Source organism: Sorghum bicolor, chromosome 3 (assembly GCF_000003195.3).
Source record: "Sorghum bicolor cultivar BTx623 chromosome 3, Sorghum_bicolor_NCBIv3, whole genome shotgun sequence".
In the NCBI taxonomy this organism is placed as follows: domain Eukaryota; kingdom Viridiplantae; phylum Streptophyta; class Magnoliopsida; order Poales; family Poaceae; genus Sorghum; species Sorghum bicolor.
Genome location: NC_012872.2, coordinates 17,289,098 through 17,304,440, shown reverse-complemented (window position 1 = coordinate 17,304,440; position 15,343 = coordinate 17,289,098). Strand labels below are relative to the sequence as shown.

Sequence of the window (15,343 nt, the reverse complement as noted above, 5' to 3'; positions counted from 1 at the left end):
AGGGGTTTCTCAGCTAAACAAATGAGCATGAGAGCTAATTTAAACGAGTGGAGAAGTATAAATACCCCCCTCCTATTACATAACATGACTTTTATTGTCCAAATCAGCCAAACTTGAGGTCACCGGACCCACAGGTCAAAGTGACTACTGTAAGCCAAGTGTTAGATATCCTAGTTATGTTGCATGGGACGCAGCCAGCGTCCCATCAGTAGCCATCATACGTGTCTGTGCGCTTAAAACCCATTATGTATGCTCTTTGAGTAGTGACCAGACACTACATACCTACGTCTAGTTGTTTCTTGGTTAGCATCTGATCCAGTCAAACCCGGTTCACCTGCTATAGCAAGTATCGGCGCATCTGATGCACATTACTATACAGTGTCTAGTCACATTAGACTTCTTGCAGCACACATTTGCACTAACCAGACATAGACCCTAGTGTCTGGTCACTGGACCTTTAGCGTCTGGTCAATGTAATGACCATGCATTCACTTCCAATTCAAAAATCTTTGTGAATGACTTTGACTCTATATGATCTTTGCGTCTTCCTGAGCTACCTAGTGCTAAGTTTTACAAGTGTGAACCACACCTCACCTAGTATGTTAGCCTTAAGAACTGAATAGATTGCTTTTGTACAACTTAGAGCATCTCCAAGAGTTCCTCATAGTATTTATCAACTCTCGAATTAGTATGGGGAGAAAAAAAAAGGTCATATCCAAGAGGTTCCTCATAGTGTTTATCAACTTTCAAATTAGTATGAGGAAAAAAAGTCATATCCAAGAATTTCCTATATTTTTATTCTAAAAGTTTTTTTCTCAATACTTTTGCACCAAGAATCATAGAATTGTTTCTGTATGCATTTAAGCCCTTCCGCTATTGTTTATGTGCATTTAAACCTTTTTACTAGATCTTTCTTTTGCGCTTTTCTTTCTTACCTAAAACCATATCTTTCCTCTCTTTTTTTCCCACCTCTCTTTTTCTTTCCCACCTCCTTCTACTCGTATATTTGCATATAGGTGCCGGTGATTTACCAAGTATGGAAAGACAAGGTAAAGATATGAGAAACTCCTAGAAATGATTTTTTTCCTTTTTTTTAAAAAAATATAGATGAAGAAATATGAGGCACTCTTGGAGATGCTCTTAGGAGTAGGGATGAAAACGGTACGGATATTTTCCGACCGTATTCGAGACCGAATTTGTTTAGAGAGGTTCAAATCTGTCCGTATCCGAGTCTGAATATCCAACATCCGATACCGTATTCGTATCCGAATACTTAAATCGTATATTTATGATATCGACATCCAATTATATCTTATTCGATATGATTGATATTATCCGTATTCGAATCCGACCAGAAATATAAAAACAAATATGATATCGGTGATAACCGTCCGTATCCGATCCGTTTTCATCGCTACTTAGGAGCCAAGGTGCTGAAGAGTTTTAATTTACATTGGCTAAGATTATTACATTGAAGTTTTAGAGCCCAATCCCCCAGCCCTCTTGACCATTCGATCCTTGAACTAGTACCATGCGATGAACGGCTGGGGATCTCAGCCTTGGAAGAGCTTGGCGAACAGTATTTTTGTATTACAAGATTCATGGTACATGATCGGCGACATTACAATGTTACCAATAATCATCTCAAGTTTTACACCTGCTAGTCACATAATAGAAGAACATAACCACCTACCCTAAGGCCAGTGTGGCTGTGTGACCGCACCTCATTAGCTTCTGGAACAGTTGAAGACACAGATTTGAAAATTTTCAAATGCTGGCAAACCACTAACATTGATTTTGGGACAGTTCAAAGTGTTGTTTTCATATTCCTGTTATAGCTACAGGTGCTCGGGCTCTGAAACACCGTGCCCGCTGTTTGAATGTTCCTTTTCAGAGCAGCCATAACCGCATAACATAAGATCCACCACTCAATTGAATCAAAACTGCTACGAGCCTGATGGCATTACACATGAGCATCAATCCAACTGCCACAGTGCCCAAGATTCAGTTGGGGGACTTCATACCAGAATATAGCAATCATCACCATACTGAGGCCCAAGGACAGGCGCTACACATCATATTGCCTGTCAAAATCATGAATCCTTGCAAGAATGCTCAGTCGCAGTATAGTCTAATCACAGAGTCAGCACCAGCAGTGAACAACCATGGTTGTTTAGGATGGAACTTGCAGTCCAAAACCCCTGCAAACCCAAAAAGTGATTAAATATTGCCTTGAAATATCTGGGGAGCAACATAATATGCCTGTATCAAGTATAAATAAGAAACCTATAATATTTTTATTGCAAAGAATAAAAAGCAAGTCCTAGTCTGCAATGTCATGATTATCATCTTTAACCTCACAGCAATGCATCTCCAAGAAAAACTATGATCAACCGATCCAATGAACATGGTAAATCTAGCAAGAAATAAAACTATTTTAACTGTGTATGTACTAGTTTCCCATCAAAGCAGAACTATACATAATGTAGTATCCTCATTGTTGGGTTTAAGACCAGTGTAAAAATCATTGAAGCAGTGACATGCATACCTCTTCCATCTGAACTAGAATGGCCACGAAGAATTTCCAATGGTACAATAAGTGGGTTCTGGTTAAGATCAGAATAGACCATTCCATGACATACATAGGCAGTACAATCCTCGGAGGCTGAGGCAAAAAGAGGGTGCTTTCGGTGAAAGGTAACTCTGGTAATATCCTTAGAATGGATCCTGAAATTTAGCAAATATGTTATTGGTATTTCAAAATGGAAAAAAACAGCAAGAATCAAAGACAAGACTGGCAGATAAATGTGGGAATTTTGAGATTAATTTGGCCATCATGAGGCAGTGGACAAATAGTAGATGTGGATGACAATTGTAAAAGTGCAAGCAGTAACCACACCAACCAGGCAGCAAAACATATGGCCCATGTTTTACAAATATTGCAACACGTTTATCAAAATATTAAGTTGGCATAAAGTCCTAAAAATAAGTAGTCAGAAGAAATTAAGAGAGTGGAACATTAGACCATGAGCAATCTAAATATATTTAAAAATAGTGGAACACATGAAAACCAAGTTGCATCTTAATAGTGATTTCCATTATGTCTCCGGGGGAGCAGACTTCCAGCATCTATACTAGTAGGATTTTTCATATAACATGCAGATAATTTAACAGTGCCTATAATGGTAACCTTGGACATGCAATATGAAGATCTTGAAAAATTACTTGTCCTTTTTTATTTCAAAAAGGGATTGAAATAAGAGAAGAACCATACTTTAGAGTCTTGTATGGTCTGGTAGATAGATCAGTATCAAACCAGCACAATTTTCCATCTTTGCTTCCGACAATAACATTATCACCTACAAAAGAAACATAATCACAATACTTACACCACCAATATTGATAATTTTGCTACCAATAGATGCAATCAATTTGAAGCAACTCGCTAGAAGATTTCAAAATTCGCAACAAGCTGACTTGTGACCTACCACCAGGATGGATCGAGATGGAGGAAATCTCGCGGAGACCTGACTCCAGCTTCTTTACCAACTGTGCTTTTTGGAGATCATAAACCTGAACAAATTTCTTAGTAGCAACAAAGAACATCTTCTGACTTGGATGGAATGTTGCAGCAACAGGAAGGCCTGGCAATTTACGGAAAGGATGGTGCGAGTGCTTTTTGGTGAGCTGATGCAACAATACAGCTCTTGTATCGCGTACATTGGAATTAAGGTGTGCAATCGAATGGGGAAATCAAAACTATGGTATAGTTGGTCCTGAATATTCAATGTGACCATGAATGTGAATATACCTACAAGTGGAGAGGTGCCACACTTGAAAAGAAAAAGGAAACCAGAACAGATGGAAATAAAACAGAATCAACAAGATATGATTCATAAAGGATATCAGTTGGCACAACTGTGGTGAAGTAATCTCCCTTGTAATGCCACTCCACATTTGACACAGCCTAAACAAGAATAAACTGGTAAGCAAAGAAAACAAGTTATTAAGTTCAAAGAGTAAAAAAATAAGTTAAAATATGAATACCAGACCTTTTGATGAATCAAGGTGATCCCATCAAGTTTTTCATGCTTCATCCACCTCACAGCTGGTTTCTTGTCATCTGTTAAATAGTAATAGTATTTAGAAGACTGAAAAAGGCGGCAGTAGAACACTGGAAACATTGAATAGCTATCAATTCAACACACCAGTATCATCTTGAGGAGCCATTTCATCAATCTTGAGCAGATCTTTTACCCTCATTTGCATTTCTTCACTCCCCACCTCAGCATTAATAAGTAGCAGGTCATGTCCACTGGACCAAATAAAATGAATGAGAAGAATACATAAAGCTTACATAAAGGAAACATACACTAGAATAGCAAAAGGGCTTACACGACAGCAGCAAGAATAGGCCTGTCAGGTGAAGGATTCCAGGCAATATGACGGACATCACCTCCAACGTTCCAAACTTTAAGACAGCGACCAGTTTCAACCTCCCAGACACGAATTGTACCATCACAAGAACCTTCAGAAAGGAGTCATTGTAACTTAACATTGTCACACTCATTTTTATGAAATGATCTTCTAAAGTGGAGAAACCTGCTCAAGTCAGTTAACCTTATATAATGCAGGTTACCAATATTCCATGTGTACTAAAACAAAGCCCCCAGTTTAAGATCAACTTAGCAGCTGGCCAGCTGCAACTATTTTTAAAAAGCAATTCTGGTTTACTACTTTTCACATATCATACTATCCAGTTTATAACCCATATGAGAACTATATGACTTGATTAAGAAATATCTTGACCACAGGTTTTGCTTAGTAATTAGATTATGATACTCTTTGCCTCCATTCCCATGTGGATCAAGACATGTAATATTACCGCACTTCTATATGCAACTAAAATGAGCTCTGCATTTCTCTACAATCCATGTTGGCACCTGCACACAAGCACCAGGTAAGCAGACCCTGCTCACCTTCCCTCTTCCTCTCCCCTGACCCAAGGTAGAAGATGAGCCGAGCTCAGGCACACACACACTCACACAGTTTCAGTCTTGGCTGAAACTTGAACCCAGGAAAATATGTGGCACTTGAACTGCCTTTCCTTCATTGCATACATGGTGTATATATACAAGCCTTGTACCAACTATAAGGTACACAAGGCATGGCTGAGTACAGCCCCAACTACTCCTAGTACACTGCATACATCATCCTCCTACCAAGTATGGCTGATGTATGGTTCTACCAACTACTGTACTAGAGCGGCCTATTGCCATACTCCTATATGACCAAGAGCTGACCTATTGCCTGCCTATGATCACTAACAGAGCAAGAAAGGTTTAGCTGCAGATTATGTCTTACAATCCAAGCTGACCAAAATATAAATTACTTTTGCAAAATAAATAACCGAGATATAGTTAGTGCTACTATTTTAAGCCATAAATTACAGTGTATGGAGAAAAGATGATGTGAGTACAACATTACAGTTCTCATTGAATTAGTTAATAACCCCATTTGAGTATCAAAACGTTCTGTGCATGTATATTCAGATAAATGCAGAAAATAAATAACAATGGTGCATACCAGATGCAAGCCACTGCCCTGAAATTTCAACCGAAATGGATTTCACAGGACTCGTATGGCCCTTGAACTCAAGGTAACAAGTTTTCGGGTATGGCCTCAAATCCTTTTTACTTGGTAACTTGGGCTTGAGTGACTCGGGATCAATATTTATCTGGCATTGTCAAATGATTGGCACAAATTAGAGACAAATATTGTCTTTTAAAGCAATAAATGGCATAAAAATAACATAGGGGCTCAACTTACACGCTTTTTGCGGGTTCTAGGGCATAGATAAAGATCTAGACACCGATCAAAACCTTCCCTCAGTGCCTTCTCATATGCAGGTACACTTCGAAGGGACTCAAATCTGGTGAAGCGCACAACTCAAAGGTCAAAATGATAGACAATATAAGACAATGGACAATAAAAAAGAAGATAGTACCGTTTTGGAATGAACTTTGGGCGATCCTCCTCATACATAAGCTGGTAAGAATCTATTTCCTCTTGTGTAGGAATGTATTCAATGGAAGGATTATATGACTCTTCATGACCTGGATACACCATGAAGAATCAATAGAAAATTATATAGCATATGAGCATTAAGTGAAAACATGTTCCAATTAATGCAGAAAAAGGAATGTCAACATACCTGGTAACTTAGGTTTAGGAGGAGGAATGTAGCTCAAGCCATGCCGCTTATTGTCTGCTGTATCAGCTTCATCTCCCCATAATAGATACAAGTTACGTTCCTCCTTGGGCTTGTCAAACTTTATCCATCCATTACGAATGGCTCTTACAAGCTTAACAACCTGCCACCAGAATGCATGACATCAAGGGGTAATTCAAATAACTTAAGACGCAGTACAATCACAGAGCAGTTTAAGAGAGAAGATCCAAAACAAGCCCTGTGATTACTGACACCAATATGCAGGATGCAAATACAAGATTTTGTCCTGTTCAGAAAAAAACGAAGCACCGCAACAGAATAACAGTAAGTTATGTAAGCTCCCAAATTCACTAGTGAATGCATAACTGAGACAACTTGTGACTGCATAACTAAGTCACCTGCTACTTCCCGAACATCTGGTATGATAAGAGGCCCTAGGTGGGCTGGTGTATGGGTCATGCAGAGGGATTGAACCAGTAAAAAGTACTGTGACACAACTGCCCAAATTCCCAAAACAATCAAGTTTAACTCTAAATAAATTAGTTACAATCATTAAGATTAGAAGATATGCTTACAGGTTACAATGAAGCGATAAACAATGAAACAATCTAGTTCCACCCTCCCCAACTGTCTATTTCATGAGTCGTCTCTCATGCCTAGTAGACACCAGCACACTGCCTAGGCAACCAAATATCTTCAAGAAATGTGTGATGACATGTGACTACATTCTTTAAAATGATCTCTAAATGTAATTCTAGGCTATTAATAGACTTGCACTGCCTATGCAGGTGATTACCAAGACAAAGAGCGGCAGGACAACACCACTACAAAATGTCAAGCCATTGCTTAAGTGCCTTTTATTTTATCAGCTTGGTCCCAGATTTCGAAACATTCTAATTACAACATGAAATGAAGCAGTATGCTGAAATTAGAAAAAAGAAAAAAAGTCAGAGATAGCTAATCATCATAAAAATAAATTGGACATTTAACTCATGACTATTCATGAGATCATTGCATAACACTGCTCAATGGGATAAATTATTTAAATGAATCAGTATAGAGACCTCAGAAGAATTCAGTAATAAGATATTCATGATCCAAGCAGTCCCCCCTTGAAAAAAATTGAAACCAAATAAAGAGAATGGTCTAAAGAAGAGAGAGAGATGAGATGGATGATATACCTTCTTCTGCTCCCACTTTGAAGGTACAAATCGCCTCTTTGGCTCAGGGGCACTAGAAAGTGGATGACCTTTATCCTCATATTCAAACCAATCAACATAATCCTAGAATAAAAGTTAATCAGTATGCCACATCTGTGCACTATAAACATATGGAGAAACAAAAGTAAATCATTTAACTGTAAAAGAGCAATCCATTTGCATGAATCTGGATAGCATTCATTGGCACCATGCATAACAAATTCAAAACTATATAAGTATATATCATGTACAAGTCAATCGGTTATTATCAGCGAAACTAAGTTGTAAACAGGCCACATGTCAGCAGGAAATAAGCAACCATTACAAATTGTACTTTTTTGTGCGAATTACACAGTACAACGCGACTAACGATAGAAGGAGATCTAGTATGATAGTTTTAACAAAACAACTCATGCAAGTGTCCAGTCATCCACGAATATAATGCCAGGCTGTTGGATGATCATTTACTTAACATCTAAACTTGCACCTTGAGTAATATATAGATAAGGATTGTAGTACATACTGGATATGGATCAACATTGGTATGTGGAGTCTTTCCCTTTAACAATCTACTAATTATCTTAGCCTCATCCTTTGTAATCTGAACTTCCTCGTCATTATACTCATCATAGATCTTTCTCCTGCATTTGGTGATGAAGAAAATAAATTATAAGATTAAGTTAAATGAGCAAGAAAATTAATACCAAATGCAAACAACTAAATGGTACTAGGTGTAAGGATAAAGAAATTGCAGAAGGTAAACAATCAGATGCATCTGGCCATCTCCTAACTGGCACAGGGAGATCCAAATTTTCCATATCTGAATAATCACATGGTTCTCAGAGAAGAAAGATCTATGATGAGTACAGCCTGAAGCATTGAATCAAAGTGACTGTCAATAACTTGTTTAATCCATGTTCTTAGAAAAACTATAAATGTACTGAAATGCCATGCAGCTAAACTGAACCACACAAACAATGTCCTGTTGTAAGAGAGTACAGAAATGTCAGGTGACGACGCCACTTGACAGAAATTGAAAGCTCGATTTTTCATATTAGGATAAATTTAAAATTTTAAGGTAAATGGTCTTAGTGGTAATAACCAAAAAGATGATCAAATACAATCAAAATATAAGCACGATGTGCCAATGCATGACGCACTAGGATCTAATAAAATACTAAGGCTCAATCCCCAAGCAAGATGAGCCTACAAATATTTAGCAACTCTTTGACTTTCATCCTCGCTTCACTCAAAATGATCAACCTAGAGCTGCTTACGTTTTGGCTGTTAAGTATTTGTTTGCTACTAACTTATCACATACTCTTATAAAGATAAACCCCACTAGATGATTTCTCTCTTCATGGAAGGTGTCCACATCATATCCCACTAAGTCATCCCACTAAATGTTATATCTCTTCATGCAAGGTGTCCACATCATTCCCCACCAAGTCTATGTCATCCCTTATTAATTATAAAAAAATCCATATCATCTCTATCATGTGAAGTACTTTAAATCTTTAATCTATTAACATACAAGTCATTTACATACACTATTTGTTTCATTACATATTCATCTATTGTGTGTGTGTGTCTTATATATATCACAGATTTATTTTTAAGAAAATCCTGCGGCAACACGCGTGGTATACTCCTAGTTACTGTACATGTCATAATCCAGGTCTAATCCCAGCATTTAAACATGTTGGTCACACAAACCACTGTAATTGGTCCAGGGTGTAAACAAGGATTAAAGATGAAAATTGATACAGGCCATTGTTGGGTAGGATGATAAATCAATAACAGAATCTATGATAGATGTCAGCATATCTACCAAGCCCAGATGAAACTGACACAAGATATTATCCCAACAATTACAATTAATTTACTGAAATCAGATTTTAAAAACACTCTTTAATGATGGAAACTCGTGCCATGAAAACACTCATCTCCAATTACTGCTTAGAGATGTTTTAACTCTGCAGTCTCCAAAAACACAAGTTTAGCTACAAATTGTTAACACTAACATGCCAAAAATACAAGGGAAAAAATAGCTCAGCAACACCCCAAAGAAGTGTAAATTGGACATCAGCTGCCAATGTGAACTTGATAAGCTTCAGGACAACATTTTTATAATATGCTGGTGTTGTTTTCCAGCTTACAAAATTTCTGTAGGGATACAGCCGGAGCAAATGATCCCAAATATCATATTACAAATATATGGCATTATAAGTACCTGTCATCACTATGAGGCATTCTCAAAGCTTAATCGTTCGTCTACCCAAGCATTAGAAGTGACTGCAACAGAGCAAGTTCAAGTCTTACCAATTCTTGGCATCATCTGCATTCCTGAGGTAGGCTTCAATGCGCCCCTCCCTATCACGTTTCTTGATCTTCCTCCCATCAATGTCATACCCAATGTGTTCCTCGTCCTTGTACCACTCCAAAGGCACGTCTCCCACGGTATTCCTTGGCGCCACCTGCAAACAACACGAAATTTAGCTCACTTTAACATCAAATACGGAACAACAAAAGAATCCGCAAATCAGTAGTTTAAGCAACGCAAACACCAAGAACGCAAATGTTTCACCTCATCCTCCGAAGAGTCGCTCTCTTCCGCCGCCGCAGCCTCGTCGGACTCACCGTCGGAGCCGGAGCCCTCGCCGCTGTCCTCGAACGACAACGACTCCTGCGCACAACGCAAAACCCACAAAACACAAAAGTTACTCATAAATAGAAAGCCCGCAAAAATCAGGGCAAAGGCATAAAAAGAACCTCTCCCACCTCATCGCCGTCCTCGGACCAGACGCCGTCGCTCCACGAAGAGTCGTCGGCGGAGAGGTCGTCGCCCTCGTGCACATGCTCTCCGTCGCTGTGGCCCATTTTCGGGGCTGGAAGGCTTCGCGCGGTGGCGTGCGGCTGCGTGTGAGAGGAAAGAGCGCGGCGGAGGTAGAGGCGGGGGCTAGGGTTTTAACACGGCAGGGGAACTCGCCGAGAAGACATCAGCGTCGCGTGCTCTTGCACGGTGTACAGACCTCGCTCGTGGGCCTTAGATGGGCTGCTGGACTGGTGTTTCTGTCACGGCAAAATATTCAGCGTAAATAAAATATTCAGTGTAATGTATAAAAATTCCATTAAAATCATATTAGGAGTTCTCAACAAAATTTAAAACTGTACACACCAATAGTGCATCTGTAGATATACATTTTCACAAAATTTAAGATTCAAACTAATATTGCAAAAAAAAATATGAAAATAACAAATTTCATTTGCATAATAAATTTGAAACTTGTTATTAGTGTGTATAGTTTTAAATTTTTGAAAACTGCTAAGTATGGTTTTACAAAGGGGTTTCATAATTGCACCAAAATTGCAGTTTGCATTGAATATCTTCTATCACCAGGTGCGAGCAGAACGAGCTGGGCGCTTGGATGCTAAGAGAACGGCACAGATCAAATGACTGCCGAGTGCAGTCGATTAGCCAGACGTCAGACGAACTGTCCCGTTGCTAACCGGGATGGACAAGCAAAATCACGTGGGGGGAGGCAAAGAGCAAATAGTTTCCAAGCCCATGATAAGGGCCTTCTCCGGCCCTGCCCTCAACTTTTGCCTTTGTTCGATTTATCAATCTCATCTATAAAATCGGTTCTTCTGACTCCCCTTAACTTTTAAAAATATTTGTTTTTTATCTTATAAAATTTTGATAGTAATTTTCTTGGCATGGTGCCACATTAAAGGAGGATAGATCAGACTAAGTTGCAAGCTCAAGGCAAACTAAAAATGTTTTCAAAAAAAAAACTAAAACTCACAAAGATAATTTTTCATATAAACTATGTCCAGATATACATAACAAAAAGTAATTAGTAGCACTAGTGTAACCAGTGGAGTCATTCCACCAAATTTAGAGTATGCTTGGTTTAAAGAATGATGTGATCCATCCTCTTTTCACTTCTCACTTTTTTATTTAGTTTTGTAGAATGGAATAAGTTGATTCATCATCACATCATTCCTCATAAGCTAATAATTAGTATATGCATGAAAAATGAATTAGTTCTACCAAAATTCATGGGATAAACTCATGATGCATCATGTTATGAAGCATGGAGTAACTCCATAAACCAAACACAACATTAAGAAATAGACTCATAATACACCACCTCTCATCTAGAATAGTTTAGTTCCTCAAATCATTCCTCAAACCAAGCACTCTTCCTCTCATTTATAATGGTTTAATTCCTCAAATCAAACACTCGTCCATCTCATCTGTCAAGTGAGCCGCCACACAACCAAGCAGATGCTTCAAAATGTTTGGAAAATTATCTGTGGGTAGGCAGGCGCGGGAACATGTATGTTCCCAAAGCACGTATCAGAACAGATTCGCATAAGCCCCATCAAGTGAACAGTGTTATTGGACAGTAAAACTCAGTTCTGTAGTCACAATGTTCTCTATGTCGAACCAAAAATAAACTATGGTGCTACGGAATAAATCCATAAGCACAAGGGCGGAAAAGAACTGCAATTTGCAAGAAGTACAAGTATCACATGTCCTCGAGGGAAAACCCCAAAATTAGTTCTACCGCCACTTAACTCATTATCACACTTCTAATCTTGCAGTTTTGTCACCTATATCTGAAACGTGAAAATGGAGCTAGCAGATGCCTTAGGATGAGAAAGTCGAGAGAACATTCTTCTTGATGATAAACTCATCGGCCTTCGAGGGGTTGATGGACTGCAACAAGGAAAAAGAGATATGACTATGAGTAACCAAATCTGTAGGGTGAGTTGTCTCAAAACAGAATGTTTGATGAGACATCTTGAGAGGTAATCATTTCCCACCTTCTCCAACATGCGATCAAGCCTCTCGGTTTCCTTCTTAGTATACTCATTGCCTTTCTCTAGAATCTTCTTTGCGATGTTTACATAGACCTTCCCATGCCTGATTTATTATGCCACAAGGAAAATTCAACTCACTTAACTAATAACATTCTTACAACATTAATTGAGATCATTAAATAACTCGAGCAAATAGACTAATAACTGAGGCAAGAGTTTACCTCGCAGAAGGACCACTGAGCTTAGCTGCCTCCTCCTCCATACTGGAAAGGACTTCCTTTCGCTTGTCACTGGAAGCACCAAGGAACTCCTTAGCCAGGACATCCAGACTTGCTATGCGGCCAGCCTAACAAAATAATAGAGTCCGAGTTAGCATTTTGCCTGAATTCACAAATTAATGCAGTATTGTGCATATGTAACCAACCTCTGAGGTTAGTTGACCCTTTGTGTCACGGCTGGTACCACTCTTCTCATTAATGAACTTGACAAAGTCACCCAAGTCCCTACCGCCATCATAATCTTCACCAGCTTTGTTTCCCTTTGGGAAAAACTTCAATGTAGGAAATCCAGTAACTCCATACCTAAAGTGGTGTCACAAGTACAGTATATTGCGTAGAGAACAAGTCAGAAGTAATAAGGTATTATTTGTTGCATATAAAATACTAGTGACTAGTATTCACAGGGAAACAAGATCATGCCCCAGTGCTAGGTAACACAAATAGGAAAACAGATGCAGATAAAGCATATGTGAATGTAAGACACAGAACATACTTCTCAGCCAAATCCCTGTATTTGTCAGCATCAAGGTTAGCAATAACAACTCCTTCATCTAACTTGAAAACAGAAGCCACCTTCTCATATGTCTGAAACAATAAAGATTATGATTAGATATATCAGAAATGATGAAGATTGCTAAGGGTGATTACAAGAGTAAAACCACAATAGAATGTGTCACCAACTCAAACAAGAACCATGTACTAACCGGTGCAAGACTCTTGCAGTGACCACACCTGTACATAAGACAAGAACATAATCAATTAGATTCGCTGAGCAAACATAACAGATTGATGGCACAAAAGATAATGGTAAAGTACTTAACAAAACCCAGTAACATACCATGGAGCATAGAACTCAACAAGGACATCTTTGGCTTCATCAAGGACAATTGAGTCAAAGGTCTCCGGGGTCAGAACCACAACACTTGAAGGAATGGTTGCCAGCTTTACATTTGTGCCTGAAAAATCCAGAATCCAACGAATTTAGACATTGATTAATTGAGAAATATGATTACTTTGGTAATGCATAACTTTGTTAATTATTTGTGAAAACTTGAAATGTAGTCTGTGACGTTCTTCTATACAATGAGCATATTGAATATCAAAAAGTGAAGCTGTTTGGTAAAACAATAAATTCAAAGTATTCAGAGAACAAATTAAATTCCCACCTCCTTCAGTATTAACAAATTCAGCAAGGGCTTCTGCAGTGCGTTGTCCTTCATACCTAAATTGTCAAAGGAATTTCTGTCATAACTTACAGAACTTGGTAAACAAAGGACATGGAAACATTTAGAGTCATGCACCCTCACTTTTTGGGCTCCAAGGATCCTTTTGGGAACCATTGGATTGTTGGATACCCGGAAACTCCATACTTACTGCACAAACTCTTGTGCTCATCACAATCAATCTAAAATGAGAAACCAGAGTTTAAGATAAGTGAAACCTGTGATTTTATCAAACCACAAAAAGTGCAGAAGGCATGAGCCAAGTGCCGGTAATTTTCTTATCGGCCATAGTGGCATAAAAGGACAGAGAATATCTGAGGAATGCTGAGAGATTCATAAGGGAGAGAAGCAATTTAATCCTTCAAGTGTACGATAGATATACCTTAGCAATCAAGACAGATTTAGCTTTCTTAAAACTTGCACCCAGCCTTTCATACTCAGGAGCAAGCTTCTTGCAGTGACCACACCTAAACAAACAAATCAAGCAGATGACAAATCAGATTTTACGAAAGGTTGACCTGCTGATACACAGAAATAATAAATTCCGAGTACAATTGTATGTTACTGAATTGGGTATTGCAGAAGATAAAACTGCGCAGGTTAAAAATGCATGGTCAAACGATGAAACGAGAGAACTTATTTTGTATAGCCAAGCCCACCCACTAGAAGATGAAGATCTGTGATCTACAACATTTTTACACGCAGGAGACAAACGGCCAAATATTATTAAGACAATTCAAGTGCATATGGCGCCAGTCTGCCAAGCCTATAAAACGATCAATTTACTACGTGAGTTCAATATCCATCCATAACAGTCTTGCTTCTAGCGGATCCCACAAACGATTGAGAAAATTTACAGGAAAACCACGATTTCTGACCACAATTGGAACAACTCGAGAACTACCGCCTCATCCATGTCCGCAAATATCCAAATCCCGGGTGCTGTACCAGTAACCCCAACCACAGTCCACAGATCCGGTCCCGTATTCCCGTACGATCGACCGAACTACAATCCAGCGTGGTGGAAAACAAAGGAGCGAGGTCGAACCAGGGGGCGTAGAACTCGACGAGGGCGCCGCGGTCCTGTCCGACCTCCTTCTCGAACGTGGACTCGGTGAGGGCCACCACGTCGTCGCCGTCCGCGAGCGCAGCCGGGGCAGCAGCGAAGGCGGCGGCCAGGAGGAGGAGGATGGACAGGGTTCCGCGTGAGATCTGGGAGATCGCCATGGCTGGGTCTCTGGGAAGGCACCCGGAGGTTTTGGCGAAACAGACGAAGGGAAGTCTCCTGCTACTTCGCCCCCACTTGTGTCATTTTATATAAACCAGAAATAATCCTCCATATATATAAATAAAATAAATCAGAAATACATGCAAATTTACCTCGTTTTAGGTAGAGTGCCGTACTGCCGTATAAGCTAGATCTGCGTCGTGCAGCTCTTCAACGGCGTGGATTTAATCCCAAAAATTTTTTTATAAAATGTTACCTTTTTTTTGTTAGCAAATAACTTACCAAATTGTGATTCGCAATTACTAAACGAGAAGGTGCTATTGCAAATTAAAAGGTGTTTGGAACTGCTTTAC

At 39.1% G+C, this 15,343-nt stretch overlaps 2 protein-coding genes across 2 annotated transcripts; both read right to left on the bottom strand.

Moving 5' to 3' along the window:
* On the bottom strand, window positions 1,773–10,429 carry LOC8086330 (ribosome biogenesis protein BOP1 homolog). Its single transcript, XM_002455550.2, has 17 exons — window positions 10,213–10,429; window positions 10,019–10,117; window positions 9,754–9,908; window positions 7,955–8,072; window positions 7,414–7,515; window positions 6,215–6,374; window positions 6,008–6,116; window positions 5,830–5,932; window positions 5,587–5,737; window positions 4,396–4,528; window positions 4,209–4,315; window positions 4,053–4,123; window positions 3,907–3,967; window positions 3,489–3,716; window positions 3,275–3,359; window positions 2,549–2,727; window positions 1,773–2,201 (listed from the first exon to the last, which is right to left on the bottom strand). The coding sequence occupies exons 1-17, from the start codon at window positions 10,309–10,311 to the stop codon at window positions 2,116–2,118; spliced, it is 2,046 nt and encodes a 681-aa protein (XP_002455595.1). The 5' UTR covers window positions 10,312–10,429; the 3' UTR covers window positions 1,773–2,115.
* Window positions 11,793–15,073, bottom strand: LOC8075317 (protein disulfide isomerase-like 2-2). The gene is made up of 11 exons (XM_002455549.2): window positions 14,811–15,073; window positions 14,145–14,229; window positions 13,847–13,944; window positions 13,706–13,761; window positions 13,378–13,495; window positions 13,244–13,271; window positions 13,033–13,124; window positions 12,686–12,842; window positions 12,483–12,607; window positions 12,265–12,364; window positions 11,793–12,157 (listed from the first exon to the last, which is right to left on the bottom strand). The coding sequence occupies exons 1-11, from the start codon at window positions 14,987–14,989 to the stop codon at window positions 12,089–12,091; spliced, it is 1,107 nt and encodes a 368-aa protein (XP_002455594.1). The 5' UTR covers window positions 14,990–15,073; the 3' UTR covers window positions 11,793–12,088.

Coding starts and splice junctions, on each gene's coding strand:
- LOC8086330 (XM_002455550.2), bottom strand. CDS start 10,311: ATGGGCCACAGCGACGGAGAGCATGTGCACGAGGGCGACGACCTCTCC. Junction 2,728..3,274: donor AGACCATACAAGACTCTAAA/GTATGGTTCTTC, acceptor GCTAAATTTCAG/GATCCATTCTAAGGATATTA. Junction 2,202..2,548: donor TTCTAGTTCAGATGGAAGAG/GTATGCATGTCA, acceptor TTGGGTTTGCAG/GGGTTTTGGACTGCAAGTTC.
- LOC8075317 (XM_002455549.2), bottom strand. CDS start 14,989: ATGGCGATCTCCCAGATCTCACGCGGAACCCTGTCCATCCTCCTCCTC. Junction 13,945..14,144: donor AATCTGTCTTGATTGCTAAG/GTATATCTATCG, acceptor TTCTCATTTTAG/ATTGATTGTGATGAGCACAA. Junction 13,125..13,243: donor ACTGCAAGAGTCTTGCACCG/GTTAGTACATGG, acceptor TTATTGTTTCAG/ACATATGAGAAGGTGGCTTC.